At 33.6% G+C, this 24,749-nt stretch overlaps 2 protein-coding genes across 8 annotated transcripts in view; one reads left to right on the top strand and one right to left on the bottom strand.

The window, feature by feature from the left end:
* LOC127857151 (protein kinase C-binding protein 1-like) overlaps positions 1–9,459 on the bottom strand; it is a 92,360-nt gene extending 82,901 nt beyond the window's left edge. For 4 of the 6 annotated variants that reach the window (XM_052393538.1, XM_052393539.1, XM_052393540.1 and 1 more), the window contains exon 1: positions 2,142–2,290. In XM_052393538.1, coding sequence (XP_052249498.1) covers positions 2,142–2,148 — 7 coding nt within the window. In that variant the 5' untranslated portion in view covers positions 2,149–2,290. Of the gene's footprint in view, positions 1–2,141; positions 2,291–9,147; positions 9,276–9,403 lie in introns of those variants that run through there. The other 2 variants (XM_052393541.1, XM_052393542.1) reach the window with 2 other exon arrangements.
* A 59-nt stretch (positions 9,460–9,518) lies between these two features.
* LOC127857158 (translocating chain-associated membrane protein 1-like) lies at positions 9,519–24,389 on the top strand. 2 transcript variants are annotated; one of them, XM_052393562.1, is made up of 10 exons: positions 9,519–9,733; positions 10,814–10,871; positions 12,046–12,167; positions 12,353–12,469; positions 14,808–14,948; positions 16,641–16,711; positions 18,155–18,337; positions 19,918–19,989; positions 20,595–20,746; positions 21,154–24,389. In XM_052393562.1, exons 1-9 carry the CDS (start codon positions 9,608–9,610, stop codon positions 20,743–20,745), a joined length of 1,041 nt encoding a protein of 346 aa, XP_052249522.1. In that variant the 5' UTR covers positions 9,519–9,607; the 3' UTR covers position 20,746; positions 21,154–24,389. The 2 variants fall into 2 exon arrangements, with proteins under 2 accessions (XP_052249522.1, XP_052249521.1); XM_052393561.1 differs by having other exon boundaries at positions 9,520–9,733; positions 20,595–20,737.
* The last annotated feature ends 360 nt before the right edge of the window (positions 24,390–24,749 follow it).

Below are 24,749 nucleotides of genomic sequence, written 5' to 3'. Positions count from 1 at the left end.
ACACAAATACTTATATTCTTTTCAGAGGAATATAGAATGTTATTATTTACAGAAAGTTTGATTTCATTCAAAACATTTTCAAAGTAAAATAAATTTTAAAAAATCGCTGTTTTCAGGTAAGATTGAATAATTATTTTGATAATGTTTATAGAATCAGTATACTTAAGAAATAGTAAACCCCACTGAGGTCCCTATGCCATTATAGTGACCAGCCAGGCAGCCACAAACCATATATACAGTTGTTGTCTGCCTGGCTGGTCACTTCCATGCTATTGGGACCAAAGTAGAGTTTACTATTTCTTATATTACACCGAACAGTGTCCCCTGTATCATTGTACAGTGTTGTACCAGCTTTCCGTACTTTTATTTTTCATGCAACTGAATGCGCAAATGCTGACGTATTTCGTGTGACGTAGTTTTTCTGACAAAACATTCCATTTGGAACTAAATTCTCTGGATGTTAAGGACATGTCAGACGTGGTGTTTTTTTTAACAGTTAGTTATTTGTTTATGGCATCCAACGAATGCAAAAGGTATTTCAGATTGTGTGTTTATCATACATAATGTAAACTTCGATAGGAATACAATAAAATAGTGTGATTTAAAATAAGTTTCGATAAAGGGATGGAAGAATAAACATTGGATTAACGTTGGCATTGAAGTAAGCTTGTCGTTTAATTAAGAAATAATATTTTTCTATCATGGTTTGTTGTCGAATAACCCACAGTAAGGAGTATAGATGCGTAGGAATTAAATCACGAGTGCGAAGCACGAGTGATTTGATAACACGCATCTATACAACTTACTGTGGGTTATTCGACAACAAACCATCATAGAAAAATATTATTTCGATTCTAACACGATTCTGATTGATTTGGTTCAAGCTTTAGGACGTGAACTATATTTTTCAATACTCCGCCCTTCTTAGTACTAAGTTCACTATTTAGTGACGTCATTGAATTGTACAAACATATGACGTCATTTTCATTCATAAATATTTTGCAAATGACGTCACTTTCATTGAAAACAACAATCGTAGAAACCAAATGACGTCACGTTTATTGATGCTACTGAAAAGCTGACATGCTATAAATGTTTTCTGAATTACGTTTCCTAACAAATAACATTCTTTGTAGACGTGGTTATGCCACTTACCACCAAATATACAATTTATTGTTTCATTACATTTATATACACACTACATTTATAACATTTCTTTTAGAGCGGGTTTTAGCACGTGCATTTTACTGCAATATTTTCTTTATTTATTCGGAACTATTTTCGAAACATTAAGCTCCGCCCATAAGTTATTGCAGAATAACCCACACTTGATTTCCTTCTTTGTCTATAGAAAACAAGTCGCGTGCCGTGTTAGAATCTAAATTAATTTCTTTTGTACTCTTGTTAAAGCTGAAATAGTGTCAATCAATGCTGTTGAATAAAACGCTTCCACACAGTGCACATTTAGTGGAGTGTAAGCCCGAACAATCCATAAAAAAAAATAGTGACCGGTCCATGTACTCTTAGGTTTCTCTATCGCATTTTACAGACTGAAACTGGTCATATAGATATAGAAGGACCAATATCTCTGAGGTGTAATATAGTGTATTATCACTCTTGTATTATTACTCTTGGCTATATGTCACTTGTGAAATGTAATTCGATTCGATAAAACGCCTAAAAGAGATCCTATATTGGTAATAATAATAATAATAAGTGTAATTATTATTAGTAGTGTTTAATTAGTATTAAGCATTGACAACATAAATACCGGTAACCATTGTGTGCAAATTATAGCAGTTATATATTGACTTGGTTACCTGGTCACGTTACAGCAGAGTGGAACGGTGGTGAAAACATTTAACTGATATCCCTTTTATAAACATCTTTTAGCGGTATGTTGTGATATACATTTGACATATTCATTCGTCTTAATATAAATGCATTCAACTATCATTGTATTTAAGTTTGTACTCATGTAAATATAGCTTTACTTATAATATATACCAATAGACTAGATAACAACATCATAATTTAATATGATATTTTAAACATCAACCTTTTAAGAAACAAGACATTTGCTATAAGCGCGAAGTGTCAAAACATCTTTTTTATACCATGCTTTTACACACACAAAATACCTTTCATGATTAACTTTTCTTTTCAAGATTTCTTCTTCTAAACAACAGGCTGCATGTTTTCAACAATGTGTAAACTTCTTCTCTTTACATGCAGTGTGTATCCAATATGCTTGGGAAAAATCTATTTTTAGCATACTTTTGATAAGGTTGAGTGAATTGAAGTCCAAGGGAGAAAAATCCGACATCACAAGTGCATTGTAGTATGAATTGATTAGTGATTCACTGGTCACATGATCAAAATGTCATGCTGTGATTGGTGGAATAATTACTTACACTAGCTAATATCAACACATTGCACTAGACAAATATTGATTATGAAGTATGATTATTATTAATTAAGCAACTGGACAATACAACACAACTGTTGTAAAGTCATCCTGCTGTATGTTTGCAATTGATATGTTAAATTAAACATCATTAGCTCAAAGCAACTTTATTATGAGGAAATTGAGAAAAACATTATTCTGGCAATGGCATTTTATAGATAGTTACAGACAATATTTTTCATTTCATCCTTCAAAGAAGCAGAGACGTAGATAACATCTCTGAAAGATTAGTAATGAAAGTGGACATTATGTGATTCACTCTTTAAACATATTTTAAGGTCAACAATACATTGGATTAATAAAAAAAATAGCCCTCAGTAATGACACATTACAAAACTTTGAACAAAAATGGAATCGGATTAAATTCTCATGATGTTTGTCCACTTAAATACATTTCACTCTAATGTAAGTTTATCTTTCTAAAATATTTTTGTATGTTTTTTTTCAATCTTATAAGATCATTTTGAATATACAACGAAACACACAAGTCCAGTATGCTTTCTTCCGACTTTATACAACTCATCAACATTCATAACAATTCTTCTATTATTTTTTTTCTTTTCTCTTTTAAGAAAATACATATTAGCATATCTTGTATAACATGTCTGAACTTTATTGCTTTGTACAATCACTATGTTGTATATATTCATGTATACATTGTATGTATTATATTGAATAAAATAAAAAAAAAAAAAAAAAAAAAAAAAAAAAAAAAAAAATGTTGAGGAAACTTTGCCAAGTTCAAACAATAACTGAAGGATTGATTCGTAATAAAATTTACAAAAAGCAGTCTTCTGTATAAATATCAATTTTGAAGAAGAAAACGGGTCATGTTTCAAACAAGTAAAAAATCAATACCACCTTGGAATAAGTTATTAACAAGAGCACCGCATAACGGATGCCAACGCTTGGCTGCGGGTGCAGTTTCGAACACATGAAAGCTTGTCAGATTTTTTTTTTTTTAGAGGTCAGTGACCTTGACCTTTGACCAAATGACCCAAAAATGGGTGTGGCGTGTAGACCTCATCAAGATGCATGTACATATGAAGTTTCAAAGTTGTAGGTGGAAGCACTTTGATTTTAGAGACAAACGTCAAGGTTTAAGCACGACGCGGACGGCAGACGCCCGATGACGAGCTGGCTATGACAATACCTCAGGTTTTCTCCGAAAACAGTTAAGATCAATATCACTCAAATTATGCATAATCTCAGGCCTTTTCCACTCCATTTTGGGAAAACGCCACACTGGAATTTTGGGAATTTCGCGTCGTTAAAAACCCCATTTTGGGAAAAAAATTAATCACAAAACTGGCTCAATTGGGAAAAATAATCACATGTAAATAGTGTTTCTTATATTTCAAAGAAGCCGTTAACTGGCAAATAACGACTATTTTGATAACATATTATTAAATTTTACAAAATCTGATGACTATGTGTGATAAGTGCAGGGTTTTTATCTGATTTTGGGGAAAGGGCCTGGCCTTTTTTGAGGGGAAAATAATCGCACGAAACGCCGGATTTTGGGGAAAATAAGGAAAGTCTTAAATAATCAATTAACATATTTTACTGTTTTTAAAACAAATTCAAGGCAACAGATAATTTAATTATGCAATTTTTTTCTATTTTCTACACTGGATCAGGTTAACTTATATATTTAAAGGTTTAAAAAATTAAAAAATATTATTTTTTTTGGAATTGGGAAAAAAAAATTCAATTGGGAAAAAAACAATCAGATTTGCATTGGGAATGGGGCCGATATTCGGACCCGTGGTAAAGGGCGGAAAAGGCCTGAATCTGAGACTATGATAGTTACACTCTAAATAGAGAACAAATAATTAATGTTCTCTTTAAATTAAAATTAATGTAGCGGGTTTGATTGTTCTAATATAACATAAAAACTGCTTAAAGTTTAAGCACGAAGGCGATAAAACTTTGACAAACCTTGTGATATGGGGTTTTATTTTATGACGTTAAACATTAGAGAGCATTTATCACAAAGCTACTCCTTTCAATTAGCTAAAATCTTGTGCTATAAAAAGTCGATGTATCCCGATTGAGCACGCCTGTTTTTACAGTATCGTTCAAAATGCAGGCAAGCAGAAGAGAAATCGCGATGAACGGCAAAATGATAAATAAAATTCAAATTAACAACGAATATCATATGGTTATTAGGGAATAATGCAAATTTAATTCATGTGTCAATTAATGCTAAAGACTGCGTTTGAGATAAAAAAAATACAACAAATATTTATTCGAAATCTGCACAGTGAACTTGTGTCACGGAAACCAGTGTTGGAAAATTGGAGTTCAGTAACTTACAACTTTAAAGCATTTAAGATGAGTATCGTTCAAAAATTGAAAGAAACATGATTTGATTTATATGTTAGTGGATCTGTGCATTATAAATCAGATTCATATGCATATTTTTCTTTAATATGTTTGTCACGTTGTACAATTTACTGAATTTAGCATTGAACTGAGGACGTCAAATGCAAGATATTGAAAGGTAAACAAATTAAATATATTATTTTAACTCTGTTTAATACATCATTAACACAACAAGAACATTAAAGCGTGTTTTTTAACATTTGTTTGTGTTTCCCTATATGAAATTTAATTTAAAAAAATGAATTAAATTAATACTCTTAAAGAGGTTATGATTATGTGGTGTATTTAAGAATCTATAGATTGCAAGTTTAATATGCATTTGAAAAAGATATTAACATTGTCTTCTTTGTAAGAAGAAATTAAAGCAGCACTTTATAATATAAAAATACTGTCAAACATGCACTTACAACAATTTTTAATTCTGTTCATTATATACTTGCTTAATTTTTCCCAATTCATGTTTTATCCTGCTATTTTTCCCAATTTCATGGTAAATCGCACTAATTTTCCCAATACAAATGGCACATGCTGTTACAAATAAAAGCAAAAGAATCACTGCCTCTGGATACACTGTTTGCATTTTATTTTTATATGTGACTTTTAACTGTGACCTTTACTTTTGACCTAGGGACTTGATTCTTGCATGCCACACTGGATCTCACTTGTGCCACGCCATTTTACAATCGATCCATGCTGAAATGTTAGAGGTTAAGTAAAATATATCTATTTATTTAAAAATAAATATTTTTTATGTCTCAAATCATGAACTTGACCATGGATCTAGGGGGTTTTGCCAATTTTCATCAAGCTTATGTCTTTTACTAAGTTATTGGAAAATCCATGAATGCGGAACTTTTATGAACTTGAAAAGTAAATACTTAACTCTGATCTTGATTTCTGACAATGACCTCTGACGTAGAGGCCAGGGTTTTTCCAAGACATTCCAACCCATCATGCCACTTCTGCTAATGCAAACTCCATCTAAGCTAGACATAGAAAGGTCCTGACAAAGGGTTAACAGTTAATTTCTTGCGTTCAGGGTTTTTTTACCTTATATAACAGACGCCAAATATTGGCGTCTTCCCCCACCAAACTAGGCTGGTTTTTTCCCCTTTCAGAACCAAAAATTCCCCCCTTAAAAAAAAAAATATATATATTTTTTTTTTTTTTAATAGAAAGAAGTGTCTCATGATTATAATATCTCAATTCTATTTCAATTGAATCTTGCCAAACGAAATAAATTATGAAAAAACAATGAATATAGTGCAAAAATGTACAAATGTATTGTAATAATGAGAGAGTAAGTAAACAAATCCCCCAAAAAGAGAAACGCCGCGAAAATTCCCATGCGCACAATTTTTCCCCAAAGTGGAAAATCCCGTGTAAAATTTCCCCCACATAAGGGCTAAAGGCCCCTTCCCCCACAACCCCAAAAAAAAACCTGGCGTTTGACCTTGACCTACGACCTACTGTCTCCATTCTATTGTTTGGCCCTCAGTTACACCAGGCTGATCACTTCTGAAATGTTATTAACAGGTTTTTTTTTACCTTACATAACAGACGCCGAATATTGGCGTCTTCTCTCACCAAACAAGTCTGGTGTTTTCCCCTTTCCGGACCGAAAAATTCCCCCAGCGGAAGCTTTTTCCTCTCCATAAAATAGTTCAAAACATTGAATTTTACAACAGAACAAATTCCCTCGAAATCGTACAGAACACAGTTTGGGTAACCCATCCAATTATAGTTCCCATCCCGTATATGCCTTACTGTACCGTAAAAATTTTACAACAGTTATTACCTCCCTTGGCGGATTTACGATAACTGTCAATTCGCTTTATGTCAACTTTCATCAAAATGTCGCACAATTGGAAACGTTACAGCAAAAAATCAAACAAACAGAAAAGAGTGAATAGCTCTCTTATAACATCTTTCTTTACAAAACCTATGTGTAGTGACTAGGTCGTAAGTCCAAGGCAGCAGTCGGTTCCTGTTGTACAGTCTTAAACTGTCACGCTGCCAGTCCCTGTCAAGATGATCTCAGTCTGTCACTGTCAGCCATAGTCAGTCCCTGTCAAGATGATCTCAGCCTGTCACAATCAGCCATAGTCAATCCCAGTTAAGATGATCTATGGAGAAAATAATACTCTTTTTTTCTTTTTAACCCATTAAGCAGTAATAGTAACACTTAACATTTTCCCTCATTAAGGAAAAAATGCACACAATTTTCCCCCCAAAGTGACAAATCACGCGTAAAATTTCCCCCATATAAGGGCAAAAGGCCCAATCCCCCACAACCAAAAAAAACCTGATTATAATTTAAATATATGTACATCTGTTCGGATGAATTACTTACTTTTTGTCTTAAACCTCAAATTGAGAGTCTGACCTTGGATTTATTTGCCTTTAACTGTTTTCCATCAATGCCGACCAAATTGTTTAGGAAGGATTCATTTTATAGGAACTTTGGCTTTGAATTGTGACCTTTCAAAGTTTGTACTTTGACCTAGGAGCTTGGTGCATCAGGCTTAGCACATCTTCCAAGTTATTTGGAATGACTTCTATTGAACTTAAAATATGACCATTATCTTAGACCAAGGGGTATGGTTCTTGCATGCGACACTTCATTGCATCAGGGCTTTTCATCAGGAAATTGGGAAGAGGCCCTAGCCTTTCAAATTAGGAATTTCATGCGCGATAACTGCTCATTTTGGGAAGACGGTGTTTTTAAAAGTTTTTGAAACAGGGTCTTTTTCATTGTTGCAGAGTATTAAAAGACACATTGTGGTGTTTTCTTAATCATATTAGAGCTCATTGCTTGCAATTTGGGAGATGCCCAATATGTCTAAGTTTTTTTGTTTGTTTTTTACAATTTGGGAAATTCCTCTATCAATTTTGGGAAAAAATGACCTTATTTTTAATTGGGAAGGGGCCGAATTTCAGCCCCTGTTATATAAGGGTGAAAAGCCTTGCGCATTATACCGGTATTTTTTTTGAAATACAAAAATGTATATCCATGCAGGACAAAGTTCATGATCAGATGTTCAGGACCAATTATCAATCCAATTTCTGTTGATTGAATGCGGGAGGCTAGCAAAAGTGTGTACTTACGAAAAAAGTAACAACATGCTATTGAAACAGTATATGAGACCTTTTTATTTTGGCCAAAATGCAACATCAGTATTGGGATTTTTTTGTGCAAAAAGGCCATGCTTTTTCGAAAAAACTACATGTAATTAAATGGAGTTCTTTATAATAATTCCCATAATAAGAAAAAAAATCATATTTATAAAATGTTGTTTAATACTTTGTTAGATGTAATTGAAATAAATTTGAGATATAGTAATAAGTTTATAATAAATTGAATTTTTGTTATCATTTTTTTTTCATATTGGGAGTTTTTTACCATTTCGCTTTGAAAATGGGTATGTTTAACGGACCCGTAGATACGTCCGGTAATATGCCTGGTAACATACAGTTTACAAGTTTTTCCCCACCAGGACTCGAACCAGTTTCCTTTGGATTAAAAGTCTAATGCTTTAACATCTTGGAGATCAGTACTGTTATACACTGATTGAAATTGAATGTCTCATTGAAAACACTTTTTAGTGCATTTGGTCAAATTTTAAAATGTATACACATTTTTTTAAATGGTAAATTTTGTTGAATAAAGAGAAACTAACTTCATACAAGCATCAAAGGAACATAAGATTAATTCAAAGTTGAAGTAAAAAGATTAACTACAGGTCGGGTTGAGTCGCGGTATTTCATTAGCGCCCTCTGGATTTTGTTTATAAACAAACCTGCGTGATATACTTGTCAAATCTGACAGAAAATATTTCTCGCTACATGTTGGAATTGATTTTTGGCAATTAAATGTCGTAAAACTCAGACTTTAACAATATTTGAATTTTTATAGTTCTTTTAATTTTCGTAACGAAAAAATTCGACATGGCCTGAAAATAACTGTTCTATTTATTTTATTTGATGTCTTAAATTACATATATTTAAACTGTTATTTACTTTATTGACTGTTATTTACTTTATTGATTGTTACTTTGAAGAGTATGTCAGAGCTTTGATAATTCATGTTTAATTTAAAATTGGTGCTGTTTAACCTATTTACCGCGAATCTACCGGGAGAAAAAATAAACATTTTTTAAAACAACAAGGGCGGACAGTGGTGTTGGATTTGTTTCTAGATCTACGGCAGTTAATATTGAAGGATTTTCGCCATAAAAAGGCAGTTGTCCAATAAAGTTAAGTTAAATAAGATCGTCCTTTAAATCATTTACCGGATATATGAAGATCGTTTCTAGACACAAGTGAATATTCCTCAAGTACCGCGAGTCAACCGTGCTGCAGTATACAAACAAATTTCTAGTTCTGTTCCATTGTTAGTGTAAATATGTAATATTATAACAAGCACCTGTCTGCAATAAGCAAACTAAGTTAGTCAATTTTCGAATATTAAGCTTTTTCTTTTATAAGTACTATTCGATCGCTTCGCGTTCAACGTATCATTTATGACAAGTCTGTAAATCAAAATACCTCAGTTGTCAAATTGTCAAATTTCCCGCGGAAAAAGTTTCTTGGGCCCAAAATTGTTTCCCAGCTTCGTGAAACGTGGCTGACCAATCAAAATTACCGTTTCATAACGGCGTCTTGCAACGCAGATTTATGGGTAATCTGCCAATAACTTCCGTTTACCGGCTGTACACAGAGCAGATTTCTTTAAAAAATTAATAAGAAAACATGGGTATGCGTAGAGCAAGAAGCACTAAAAGCCCACCGGTTTTTAGCCACGAGTTCGTTATACAGAACCATGCTGACATTACATCGTGCGTCGCAATGGTTTTTGTGGTTGGACTAATGTTTCAGGTAACTGACAGTGACATTTCGTGTTTCTCTCTTGCCACATGTCAAACATATGTTGGTCAATTTTTAATAGTTTATATATTTCTAAGTGCATGTGTTGATTTCTCGGTGCATTGACAGAATTGTTAATTATTTGAAGCACATTTTATTTGCATTTATTTGCTTCTTACATCTGCACATATGCATAGAAAGCGGGTCGGGTTAAATCGCGGCATTCCATTAGCGTTTCTTTTTTATTTCGGTTGCAAACAGTTTTGCATGACCTACATGTTAAATCTGCAAGAAAATAACTCTCGCTGCAAATATCACTCAATTCTCTGTAATAAAATGTCTTAAAAAGCAGACTTTTAACACTATTTGAACTTTAAGAGGAGTCGCGTGTATCATCATCATCATCTGGAGTTCAAATAGTGTTAACTTAAAGTCTGCGTTTTAAGACTTTTTATTACAAAGAATTGTTCATCATGATTGGACAGTGTGTCATGCGAAAGAAGAATGTTGATATCTGCAATGTCAAGGTCACAGTTTGAGTTCAAGGTCAAAAATGGCCATAAATGATCTTGTACAGGCCATAACTATGTCATTCATTGTGAGATTTTAAAATTACTCGGTACATTAATTTTGTTCTCAATCATTGGATGGTGTGTCATGCGAAAAGAATAACGTCGATATCTCCAAGGTCAAGGTCACACTTTGAGAAAATAGATTGAATTTGACACAAGCAGGTAACTAGACACAATCAGTAACAATGCACATTTTTAATTGTCTCCCTTTATCAGACTTTTCAAATTGAAAATCTGGTTTTGTGACAATTTTGTCCCTTGTTTATGATTTAAATACAACTTTGAAGGAGTCTGACGGATTTCCTTGACACAAAACAAGGAGTCCGAGTCTCATTTTCAGGAGCCTCTGACTACCGGACTCCCGTTCTTGTCAAACACTGATATAATTTCATATAAAAAAATTCAGGTATGAACACTCAATCATAAGATATTTAATTTGATACGTTTATAAAAATCCAACTCCAAGTGTAAAACTGATAATTTTATAGTAATCAATATTATTTGTTTTCTTTCCTTGCAGGCTACACAGCCAATTGCTTCATTGTTTGTCACCTTGCAGCACAACATCACAGTGAATGGTAAGCATAAATCTTATGTAATTTTGCAAAGTTCTTGACAATGTTGTAAGATTTTCTATCTAAGATCTGGAAGATTCTTCACTCCTCTGACTTGTGACATTGCTGTGCATAGCATATGTTTACATACTTTAAGCATTTTAATATAAAATAATGCCTAACTAAGTTACCTGTACAAGTTGTTTATTAAGCCTTCTATCTAGGTAAGTGCACTCTCGGTCATACCAGTTTTTGCACTGTATTTAAATCCTCAAATTTAATTAACAGAAAAGAAAATTAAAGGAAAAAATAAAATGCTAAAAAAGACCTTTGACTTTCACCTAGGATCTCTTGAGCTTGAAAATATACAGGGTCTTCCTTTTTATGCCCCCAGATCGAATGATCGGGGGTATATTATTTTTGGCCTGTCTGTCTGTCATTCTGTCCCAAAACTTTAACCTTGGTTAAAGTTTGATAACTTTTGCAATATTGAAGATAGCAACTTCATATTTGGCATTCGTGTGTATCTCATGGAGCTGCACATTTTGAGTGGTGAAAAGTCAAGGTCAAAGTCATCCTTCAAGGTCAAAGGTCAAATATCATTGTATTTATCTTTTTTTAAACTTTAACCTTCGTTAAAGTTTGGTAATAACTTTTTGAATATTGAATTTAGCAACTTGATATTTGGCATGCATGTGTATCTCATGGAGCTGCACATTTTGAGTGGTGAAAGGTCATGGTCAAGGTCATCCTTCAAGGTCAAAAGTAAAAAAATACAATCCAAAGGAAGAAATAAGCTTTAAAAGAGAGATAATTTCTAAACCTGCCAAATGATATATTGAAATTTTATTTCAAAGCGGCACAATAGGAGGCATTGTGTTTCTGACAAACACATCTCTTGTTATTTCAAATTATTTAATTATCTTTTGTCCAGCTTAGTCTTACTAAAAAAATTTGATTGTGAGTTAAATTCAATTCTAGATTTTGTTTCTTTAAAAATGATTTTCATTCTAAAAGCCTTTGGCCGCTGACTCATTTACTGTACATCAAAATTGATGATCTTCTTCCATTCTTCCCAAATAACCATTTCTGCATCATTTACATGCAATATCAAATCATTATAATAATAGCAAATATTGATGACAATATTTCAAGTTAGTGGCATATAGTATTTGACAAGTATCTGTTGTTATTTCAGCTACTGATTCATCAGAGACATTCTCCCTGTTTACATGTGGCCTTAAAGATGTTTTCACTACTTTCTTTTACCTGCTCATCTGCATTATTGCACATGCAGTTGTCCAGGAATACGCCCTTGATGTAAGTTATTTATCTTGTTTTTATATGTAAATCAAGAGCGCCAAATGCTCTTTTCATTTAAAACAAGTAATTATTGATTAATTAAAAATCTTAAAGGACCAGGTTGATAGATCATTTTGCTGTTATGTTTTTCTGATAAGAAATTTGTATGTAAATAAGCCTTATTGTGTATTTGTTGTTGTCAGAAACTGAACCGCAAGATGCACCTGTCAAAGGTGAAGCACAGCAAGTTTAACGAGTCCGGACAGCTGCTCACTTTCTACTTCGGCTCTGCGGTGTGGGGAGCAGACACCATTGTCAGGGTATGGGGATATCATTGATATACTTTTACTTCAATCCCTTAAACTTAATGTAGATAATACTTTGAAGTGTTAGGTTTTACTGCTCAAATTGGCCTAAAATGAGAACTTATATTAAATGACAAATGTTTTACTATATCATACAGTACTTCTGCATTATTTATTATCAAATATAATAAAAATATGTAAAATATTAGGAATGTCAAAAATATGGAATATGTTTTATTTAAATGTAATGATAGAAATGAAAAACTATTGGCAACACTATATAATTTTGACAATATGTATTTTATCTTTATTAATTGAATTGCCAAAACCTCGTATCTGTAAACAATGAAATAAAAAAGGTCATGAAAATTTGTATAAGTTAACAAATTGAACTGCTAGTTAAAGCCTAGTTTTACTTTTGTGGGTGAAAATTACACAAACGCAACTATATTAATTTTAATCAGGATTAGACATCTAAATGTGGTTTATTTTACCAGCCTTTTTGAATTGCATGCCTGTGCAATAGAAATAGTTTGTCTGAATGTCCAATCCATGCTAGTTTATGAATACGTTATTAAATTTGTTCATTTTTTAGCCGGATTTTTTTCGAAAAAATCTCGGCTTATAGATTGATGTTGTCGGGCGGGCGGGGTGGGCGGGCGGGCGGGCGGGGTGGCGGCGTGCTCGAAAATGTTAAAGTTCTTATTTCATGGTATAACTTTGGTATGCTTGGACCTAGAGTCTTCAAACTTGACATGAAGGTTGGCCAGGATTAACAGATGACCACTGGTCATTTCAAGGTCATTCATTTGAAGGTCAAGGTCACTGTGACCTTCAATATAAAAAATGTTAAAGTTGTTATAACTTTGGTATGCTTGGACCTAGAGTCTTGAAACTTGACATGAAGGTTGGCCATAACTAGTTAGTAACCACTGGTCATTTCAAGGTCATTCATTTGAAGGTCAAGGTCACTGTGACCTTGAATGTAAAAATGTTAAAGTTCTTATTTCATGGTATAACTTTGGTATGCTGGGACCTAGAGTCTTCAAACTTGACATGAAGGTTGGCCAGGATTAACAGATGACCACTGGTCATTTCAAGGTCATTCATTTGAAGGTGAAGGTCACTGTGACCTTCAATATAAAAATGTTAAAGTTGTTATAACTTTGGTATGCTTGGACCTAGAGTCTTGAAACTTGACATGAAGGGTGGCCAGAACTAGTAAGTAACCACTGGACATTTCAAGGTCATTCATTTGAAGGTCAAGGTCACTGTGACCTTGAATGTAAAAATGTTAAAGTTGTTATAACTTTGGTATGCTTGGACCTAGAGTCTTGAAACTTGACATGAAGGTTGGCCAGAACTAGTAAGTAACCACTGGACATTTCAAGGTCATTCATTTGAAGGTCAAGGTCACTGTGACCTTGAATGTAAAAATGTTAAAGTTCTTATTTCATGTTATAACTTTGGTATGCTTGTACCTAGAGTCTTCAAACTTGAAATAAAGATTGGCCAGTACTAGAAGATGACCACTGGTCATTTCAATGTCATTCATTTGAAGGTCAAGGTCACTGTGACCTTAAATGTTAAAATGTTAAAATTGTTATAACTTTGGTATGCTTGGACATAGAGTCTTCAAACTTGACATGAAGGTTTGCAAGCACACTTAGATGACCACTGGTCATTTCAAGGTCATTCATTCTAAGGTCAAGGTCACTGTGACCTTGAATGTAAAAATGTTAAAGTTCTTATAACTTTGGTAGGTAAAAATGTTAAAGTTCTTATTCCATGTTATAACTTTGGTATGCTAGAACTGGTGTGATAGAAACCTTTTGGAGTGATCATAAGGCTGTCTGGATTTCTGTGTAGGTATGTGAAAGCAAAACAATAAATAGTATTATTTCATCTAAGTTTATTTTCTTACATTTGATAATGAAATTGATGGAAACTTCAAACAATATGTTACTAATTTGCTAATAAAAAAATTGAGATCAAACTTTCCTAATTGTCAATTCAAGTTCATATTTGTGACCTTAAATGTTATTGTTGTTCATGTATATGCATGCATTCAAAACATAACACAAGGTTTGCTCATGCCTTGAAAAGTACTTACATTTCATTTTGACCTTTGAACAATATTTCAGTAATTTAAGTATTGCATTGACAAAAACACGAAAGGTACTTTCCTGTCATTTAAATAAAAAATCCGGCTTCAATGCGGTCATCTCCGACCGCGGAACTCTTGTTATGCATTTAACTGAAAACTTTGCTCCCTGATTAATTATGTCACAAACAATATGATTATCAGCATGAAACATATGTTACATGATCTGCAGGTTATAATTTATTCCAGGAGGGCCTGCACAACATCAACCAGCTATGGGAGGACTATCCCCACGCCAACATGTCCTTTGTCATGAAGATCTACTTTATCATCCAGCTGGCATACTGGCTCCATGGCTTTCCAGAGCTCTACTTCCAGAAGACAAAGAAGGTGCGAGAAAAAACACACTCAACAAATTTCTTTTTTTCTGTTTATTGTCTGCCACAATCCTGGTCACACTGTGGATATTAACAGTTAAACCAAGCGCAATTCTTGTTTATTTATCAACTAAGAAGATACAAGAAAGTGTTTTTAAAGTTTATCTATATTAACTTGGAATCAGAGCGAGTCAAGACTTTCAGTGAATACAATTAGACTTTTGCCGTTTAATAAATTGACCTGCAATTATTTCAGCAGGGGACAAAAATTCCACTCGTCCGCTCGTATTGACTAGTGAAATTTCATCTGAAAAATGTCTGACATACGAGCGATCTTTAAAGGGGGCAGGAGCGATGTTCAACCATCCAAAATGGAAAGCACGCAAGCATTAGAAAAAGGAAACAAGATGCGTTTGTGAAACACAATGTCCCCCTATATGACGTTTGACCTTGTAGGATGACCTTGACCCTTCACCAATCAAAATGTGCAGCTCCATGAGATACACATGCATTTCAAATATAAAATTGCTAGCTTCAATATTGCAGAAGTGACATTACATGAGCAATTTTGACCCATATATTTGACCTTGAAGGATGACCTTGACCTTTCACCACTAAAAATGTGCAGCTCCATGAGATACACATGCATGCCAAATATCAAGTTGCTATCTTCAATATTGCAAAAGTATTAATAAAATTAGCGATTTGGACCACATATATTTGACCTCTGACCTTGAAGGATGACCTTGACCTTTCACCACTCAAAATGTGCAGCTCCATGAGATATACATGCATGCCAAATATCAAGTTGCTATCTTCAATATTGCAAAAGTACTCATACAATGAGCGATTTTGGCCACATATATTTGACATCTTACCTTGAAGGATGACCTTGACCTTGACCTTTCACCACTCAAAATGTGCAGCTCCATGAGATAGTACACATGCATGCCAAATATCAAGTTGCTATCTTGAATATTGAAATACTGCAAAAGTGTACATTAAATGAGCGATTTTGACCCATATATTTGACCTTTGACCTTGAAGGATAACCTTGACCTTGACTTTTCACCACTCAAAATGTGCAGCTCCATGAGATACATATGCATGCCAAATATCAAGTTGCTATCTTCAATATTGCAAAAGTTATTGCAAATGTTAAAGTTGGCGCAAACCAACCAACCAACCAACAGACCAACATACAGGGCAAAAACAATATGTCCCCCACTACTATAGTGGCGGACATAAAAACAAATTTGTCTTCATTTATTTATTTTGTGTTCCTCATAAATAAAGTAAGTTAACATTTCTTCTGTGATCAGCTGGCATGAATAACTAAGTAAGCAGCATTTTAGCAGTGATATAGGAAACATTGTTTGTCATATCAGTCCTTTGCAATCTTTCTCTCACACATATTTGAAGGACAAGTGCATGTGTTTGCAGGACGAGTGAAAATTTTAATGCACTTGTCCTGCAGGACGAGTGCAATTTATAAATATTTTTGTCCCCTGTTCAGTATCGTGCCAGTTTAAAAAATGTCCTTTTAACCCTCGCCAAATGCAGATGGATATAGAATTGGCGTTGTCTATCTGTCTGTCACAAAATGTTTTATATTTTATTTTTTACATTTCCGTGCTTCATATTATATGGTATTAATTATGCTAGTCTAGATAGTTAAACCATTATTGTATTTGACTATTTTCAGGATGAAATGCAAGGCAGAATTCAGTACACTGTCCTCTACCTGGTGTTCATTTTAGGTGCCTATGCACTGAAGTAAGTTGTTAGTCCCCTACCGGTTTCACCGGAGGGGACTTATGGTTTTGTCTCCGTCCGTCCGTGACACTTTTCTGGATCCTGCGATAACTTAAAAAGTTCTGAATATTTTTTCATGAAACTTGGAACATGGATAGATGGCAATATGGACATTATGCACGTCATTTCATTTCGTTCCGACGTAAAAAATTCTGGTTGCTATGGCAACAAATATACTAGAAATACTGCTGAAAATGGTGGTTTTTCTGGATCCTGCGATCACTTTTAAAGTTCTTAATATTTTTTCATGAAACTTGGAACATGGATAGATGGCAATATGGACATTATGCACATCATTTCATTTCGTTTCGACGTCAAAAATTATGGTTGCTATGGCAACAAATAGACTAGAAATACTGCTGAAAATGGTGGTTTTCTGGATCCTGCAATAACTTTTAAAAGTTTTTAATATTTTTTCATGAAACTTGAAACATAGATAGATGGCAATATGGACATTATGCACGTCATTTCATTTTGTTCCTAAATAAAAAATGTTGGTTGCTATAGCAACAAATATATATATATATATAAAATCTGGAATTTCTGATAATGGTGGACTTATATTGCTTGACAATAGTCTTGTTGACTCTGCTACTTACTGCTGGGTGAATTCAGTAAATGGAATGAAACATGAACAGATCTGTAGAATACCACAGACATTTATGTTTTGTATTATAAGTTTTATTGAATATATCCTGACTTGAGTGAGGTTTTCTTTTAGAAAGAATATCTGGAAGACCTAAAGTTCACTTGATTTTCAACCTTATTAAAGGACAAGCAAATGTAGGTGCATTTTATTGAAATGAACAACAACAACGATATTGAAAAGCTTAAATTGTGTTACATTTTTTTGTTTCCCAAAGTGCCATTGTTGTTATACATTATGCACTCCCAGATATGTTGGCCAGTCTTCATGTGCAATATACCTTTAATGAGAATTTGATTGACATTTCTTCTAGTTCCATTTAAACATGCAAAAAACTTGGACTCAAATTTGTACATGCATATCTTTGAAAACATATTGTTAAATGTAGACAGAGTTTACCATAGTTGACTTTATTGTCTGAATGTATGCTTATAAACTCTTATCTTATATAAAGGCTTGGTTATAACTTGTGCCTCGTTCTGTTAAAACTGGGGTAAAAGCATAGTGTCATTCCAGATTAGCCTGTGCAGTTTGCACAGGCTATTTAGGGACTATAGCCCGCTTTCATGAAATTTGTATTGATCCCATTTATTGTCCCATCTTAGCAAAAATCCAGTTTAGTCGGAAAGTGTTGTCCCAGATTAGCCTGTGCGGACTGCAGAGACTAATCTGGGATAACACTTTACGCACCTAAAATAGAAATTAAAGTCCAGTTTCACAGAACATGACTTACTAACCTCATTCCACAAACATTTCAGTTTCAATCGAGTGGCACTAATACTGCTGGTTCTACACTACATCGTTGAGTTTGTGTTCCACCTGGCCAGACTAGTGTACTTTGCTGAGAAGACGGACGTCGCTAACCACTGCTTCATGGTCTTCAACGTGCTGTTTGTCCTTGTTCGTCTAGGATCCATAACACTCGCCTTCCTCACCTTCTGGTAAATTATCTAACACTCTATGTATCAACATGATAGTACTCTGTTGTTAATAAGCAGGTTTTACTCTTGCATTCACCAGTGGATAAAAATTATCAAATTATTGTCCCCTACCGGTGAAACCAGAGGGGACTTAAGGTTTGCACTCTGTCTGTCAGTCAGTCAGTCTGTCACACTTTTCTGGATCCTGCGATAACTTTAAAAGTTCTTTATACGTCATTTCATTTTGTGCCTACGTCAAAAATGCTGGTTGCTATGGCAACAAATATATTTAAAAAATATATTTTTTTTTTACTCACAATGGTGTAATTTCCCCGGTAGGGGACCATATTGCTTGGCAATCTCTTGTTCTAAATAAATTTGTGTTGGCTTCAATTATTTATTCATAAAAGACATTTACATATTCAACAGTGCTTTTTTGGCTGAGTTATAGCCATTACCGTAATTACTCTATGTTTTCAGACACTCTAAGTTTTCGGACACCTCTTTTTTTAGCAAAAATAATTATTTTCTGTGACTCTTATTTCTGGACACACGAGTTTTCGTCCATAATTAATGTCTCCAAGTTTTCAGACAGTATATTTTACAGCGCTATTTTACTAAATTTCGGTCCTGTTTTTGATATCTAATTACACTTCGATCATGGGATTTTACAACCAGATTAACATCATCAAACATGGCAGGTGCATGCCAGAGGGCAACGGACCATTACATTTGCGTTATTGGGTAAATAACCTTGTAAACCGGTATTAAACAATGGTTTCGCCCGATAGCATAAGCGTTATGACAATTACCAGGGGTAGTGTCAATTAACAGTTCAATTATCTAAGGCAATGTTACTACCCCTTCTCAGTAAAATAACTTTGACAAATACTAAACGCTTCAAAGTGTGATGCACCCTATTGCATGTTTTACAAACAATGGAAGGTATTAGACAACAACTATCGGAAATGAACAAACGAAGAATTCATAGTTTGCTTTTTTTATTGCGTTAATTACAGGTTCATACTAGAGAGTATCGGTACATCACATGCTCATTTCTGAACTCGTTGGTCAAAGTACAACCTTGTAGTAACTTTGTGTTAAATAAATTAAGCATTTGAAATTATTTAAAATGCAGTGCAAACATATATAACTATAATTTTTACTATACGGCATGGTATTTTACAAGCGCCTTCTATTACCGGTAGTCGTTGATACAATTGACGCTATTTTCGGACACTTCAATTTTCGACTCTAAGTTTTCGGACACCTGTATTTTGTGAATATTTTTCGTATCTTAAGTTTTCGGACAAGAAAAAAATTAATTATTTTTAAGTGTCCGAAAACATAGAGTTATTACGGTATTTGGTCATATTCGTAATCCCAAAAAGTATCTTTTTTCAAAGATAATTACCTTGACAATAAAAATACCATTAAAGGGGAAAGTGTTGTCCCTGATTAACCTGTGCAACACAGCCTTATCTGGGACATCACTTAACGCACATGCATTAAACCTTTTTTTTTTGAAGATTGAAGCTCTTATGTCTTAAAAGTCTCTATGTTCAGCCTGACTGTTAATGTAAAGTTCTCAATATTTCCAGGTACGGACTGCAGCTCAGTGGCCAGGAAGCCATTGATATTGCAACTGGCAATTTCAATACAAAACTTTTTAGGTAAGTCCCAATATTCTCTGATTTGTGTTACTAGTAGATTATTTTGGATAAATAAACTACAAATTAAGCACTGTTAAGAAATAATGATCTTCACATTGTTATTTGCACATTGATTTTGTTAGTTCAGCTTTTACAAAGGATTTTGACTTCTGGAATTTATTTGTGCATATAAATACTCTGACTTATAATGTACAGTCATTGGTGTTGTTTTGAACATACGGGCTTGCTTTGCCAATAAATTTGTGATGTGCATGTTTCATAATTCTAGAAAATGCCTGCTTGCCATTCATTAATAATTTATTATTACTCTTGAGAAATCTGATCAATAAATGTGTTCCCAGAGGCTGATAAGGGAAGACACTACACTTTTATGGATTGTTTTGTTTAAACGTAGTCATTTTTAAATAAAAAAATCCAACTTAGGTGGCAAAATATCTTCCCTGATTAGCCTGTGCAGACTGCACAGGCATATCTGGGACTACACGTCACACACAAGCCCAGTTTTTCCAGACCTAGGCTTGTTACGTTGGTTTGTCTTGGAATCAACTGCCTGGGGACCACATGGCCATCACTGCCCGCGTCTATATGTTGTTGGTGTGTTTCAGAATCAACTGTCTGGCGGCTACGTGCCTTCTGCAGGCCTGGATGATGTGGAACTTCATCACGTTCCACCTGCGCAGGCTGAGAGAACGCGCTGCTGTTGCACGCAAACCTCGCTCCTCCTCTCCGATGAAGAAGAAGGGCAAAGGTGAGTAATGTAGGTCCACTAATGTGCTTTTCTTTCATATATTCTTAGTTTATATACCTGGTATATACCTAATTGGTTCCCAGCTTACTGGAATCATATAAATTTATCATGATGAGGCGCTTGGGTTTTGTAAATAACAGTATGGCAATTGCAAATTCTTTAGACAAGCCTCCATGATGTGCATGATTTTGTATTAATTACCTGTATTAGCTTTTGAAATAAAGATATATATGTTTAAGATGAAGAAAGAAAATAATTGCAAAATGAGCTAATATCTCATTAAAAAGAATTTGGTCCTTTTTTTGTAAGTTTGCATAGCTTCTTTGTAGGTGTAATGTTCGTATGATAATGAAAAGTCTATTTTGGCTACTAGAATTTCTGAAAATTATAAGTAATATTTTCTGTTCTCTTTCTAGCTCTAGAAGATGATATCTCATCATTGCCCGAAGTTGACCAGAATACAGCTCAGAATGGCGCACGACTACGAAAAACTAAGAAATAAACATAATTAGTATTTAAAAAATACTTAAAATTAATGGTAACCTTGCAATGCATCTTAAAGAGCACCATTGTTCAGTATTGCTTGGCATTCAATCAAATGTGTAACAATGGACTGCATTGCTTGGTATTCTTGTCTACACAATCTTGACTAATCAATTGTATTATTTTTTCAACTAAAGTGTACATATGAAGTTATTGAATTTCAAATTTAGTAAAATTGAATGAATTTAAATCTGCAGTAAAATTTACAGAACTGTGCATAATTATATAAATAAATCTATATATATAGTCATTTTTCTGAAAGTAAATTTTATAGATGTTGTATTTAAAACTTAGATTTAGGGAGTGATTGTTGTATAGATGGCAACAGTTTAGTAAAGATGATATAACAATAGGCTAGCCAAGGACTCTATTACACTTGGTTAGCAGGTATTTATGATACAAGCGTATAACATCAATGTTTTATAGTAAAGAAGACGCATAAGCAAAGTCATTTATTGTAATTTTGTATTAATAACTAATGCTGTATGGCAGGCACAGTGGTTGGTACACTGGCTTCTCACCTAGGCAGCCCAGGTTCAATTCCCGATCCCGGCAGCGTTTGAGTTTGGTTAGTGGTCACCATACTGGAAAGGTGGGGTTTCCTCCTGGTGTTCCGGTTTTGCCCCACAACTCAAAACCAACCCATAATTTAAAATCTTTCAGTCACAACAAAAAAGCTGAAAATTGCAGCTTTCATTTAAAAATTATTCCCAATTTTTGTGAATACAGTAAGTTAATTAGGTAGGGGTGCGGGGGCACACTCTGGCTCCATATTGTAGCCTCTGGCTTGGAAAGGACCTAATAAACTTCCCAATACACTCACAATATGTCTATGAAACATTTATCGGGTCTTGTTGGTATGTTAATAGTTCTGGTGGTATTTCAGAAAGATTTAAAAAGTTCAACTTTTCTTCCAGTACAGTAATGAATTTTGTTGACGGCTTTCCAGTGCTATGTTTATCTATCTATACTGTCTAACTCTTCTTGCGGGTATTATTGACAGTTAAACTGATTTCATTAGTTTGTATTATGTCTGTTTGTAAGAAGGTTTTTACTCTACAGTACATGTTTCTCTCGCTGGCAATTACATGTTTGGTGTTTGAAAAGATCTGAAAATTATGCCTTGTACCGAAAAATTGTGTAATTGGTAGGCAAAATCAAAGATTTGTGTGTGCATATTCTTTGAAAACTTTCTAGTCAGTTGAAAGCAAATGATCGCATTTTTCTCTTTCATTGTTTTATGAACCTGCATATAGAATAATTTACATTGAATGTGTATATATAATGCACTGCTTTCAGCTCACCTGAGCAAAACATGCTTACTCATGGTGAGCTTTTGTCATTGCTGTTTGAAACTTAAGTTCCTAGGGGTTTCAGATTAGGGCCTTGGCCCTCTTGTCAAAATATAACTTTGAAAAGAGAAACAGCTTTAATGGATATTTAAGATTGATATCAACTTTGCTGTATTAATGATTTTAGTTTTGAACAATTTTTCAAACAATCATTTTTGCAGCTGTAAGAAATGAACATTCAACTAAATAAACAAAAGTTTAAAAAAAATGTAATTTTACAAAGGCATCGAGCCATGTAAGGTTAAGGTTCATGATTGCCAGATATTTTGCCTTTTTAAATTGCTTGAATGTAGGAGTGAGTGTTTTTATTTTATTTATCACATTCTGTAAAAAAGTACTTGTACCAAATCAGATATATGCCCGTAATTATCATATGTATATATTTATGAATATATTGCAATGGCCACCATCAAAACAATGAATTATAAATATGCTGGAATAATCCAAATATTAGTTTTTTTAACACTGTAGATATTTGTTTTTATCTTAACAATTGACAATATTTCCTACCCGTAAAGAAGATATGAATTATTATGCTTCATATGTTATAGTTGTTGTCTTGCATTATTTCTTCATTTTTAAGCATTGCACAATACATAACAAAATTGTGTTACATTTTATTTGAATTGGTTATTTAACATGTGTACACATTTCAATCAAATATATGCTTATGATCTAGTTCATAGCTCTTAAACATGCGTTTATGTAACGGTATAAATGTGATAATGTATCATCAGATATCTTTTAAGAGTATTGTATTGCAATTTGATTGCCCGAAAAGCTATTTTACAGAGATCTCTGAAGTGTATTAACAATGAATGTTCATGAAATGAAAAGTAATTCTAAGAGATTGTTATGCAAAACATCTGGCACATATATTTGCTATGAAAAGAACGTTCCGAAGAACAGAATCAGTAGGTGTCATACACTTCCTGACTTGACTGGATTTTTGTAAATAAAAAATTTCACAAAAGCAAAAATTGTCATATGTGATAAAACTTTTGTGGACTACTTAGGCTTAGCCCACTTTTCCCTGAGCGTATCTCATTTGTATGCTGCAGTATGACAGTCATAAATGTTTCCTATATTGGAAGAGGCTCATTATTTCTGTGTATTGGTGGGCATTGTTTTATCTCTTGGTATGTTGTATTCATGAATCGTAACATGCTTCTAATTATGTTGTGTAGTTTGAGGCTGGGCCTGCTAGCTCTGTTTGTGAAGTGCTTGTCAGTCTGTCTGATATTTGTAACTTCTCTAAAAGACTCAATTACATAACTTGTTGTTGATTGGTTTTATAAGTACAAGCTTATCAAGGATACACTTTCAGCATGTATGGTATTTTTCGTTTAAAAGGAATCTCTTTTAAACATAAAATCCAGTCAAGAGTTTATAGCAAAAAAAGTAAGATATATGGCTACATTTCTGATTTATAAGTTTTCATTATGTGTTTATAGAAAATAATTTCTTAAAACTGTGCAAGTACTTTCTAAACTTAAAACAATCTTTCTCAAATCTCTGAATAAGAAGATTGTTTGTCAGCTTCTTGCTGTTGACTTCATAGAAGATAGGCTTATCAGACACGCTGTATTTCTCTGCATGTACATTTTTTGCTCTTTTAAGTCATTCTTTCCTTATTTTAAGGATTGAGAATATTTTATGTTAGAACAGACTATACGATGTATGAATTCAAATTGTTAGGTATGTGTTATTTTACTTGTAAAAGTATACGAGTCAGAATAAATGCGACAAGAACATTGTATTACTGCTTTCTTTATAAATGATTTTACTTGCTATTATCACAGCTGATGTTTGCCCAGTATATATCAAATCAGCATTGCTGAAAACTAACCAATATAATGGCTTGGTATTGAAAATCAATTCATCATTCAATGAGTTTGTCCTGTTGTTCAGAGCATTGGCTTAATGCATTGGAAAGAATGATATCAGGTTATCACAATTCTGGGCAAGTCTACTTGAGGCAAGTCATTAAAGATGTAAAACTCTGTCATATTAACAGGATATCCAATTGCCTACTCATTAAAGGGCATGTGTTGTAATATAAACCACTTGCGACTATTTTAACGGACAGGTTTATATGTAAAGTGACATTTATGTGT

This window comes from Dreissena polymorpha, chromosome 14, assembly GCF_020536995.1.
Source record: "Dreissena polymorpha isolate Duluth1 chromosome 14, UMN_Dpol_1.0, whole genome shotgun sequence".
NCBI lineage: Eukaryota > Metazoa > Mollusca > Bivalvia > Myida > Dreissenidae > Dreissena > Dreissena polymorpha.
Note: the sequence above shows the minus strand (reverse complement) of the source record. Positions and strands in the feature narration are given on the sequence as shown.

What these genes read in the sequence shown, in the direction of transcription:
- LOC127857158 (XM_052393561.1), top strand. Translation starts at nt 9,608, where the DNA reads ATGGGTATGCGTAGAGCAAGAAGCACTAAAAGCCCACCGGTTTTTAGC. An exon ending in TCCAGGAATACGCCCTTGAT is followed by an intron (nt 12,168 to 12,352) that starts GTAAGTTATTTA and finishes TGTTGTTGTCAG; the next exon opens with AAACTGAACCGCAAGATGCA. An exon ending in CTCGCCTTCCTCACCTTCTG is followed by an intron (nt 18,338 to 19,917) that starts GTAAATTATCTA and finishes CAATATTTCCAG; the next exon opens with GTACGGACTGCAGCTCAGTG.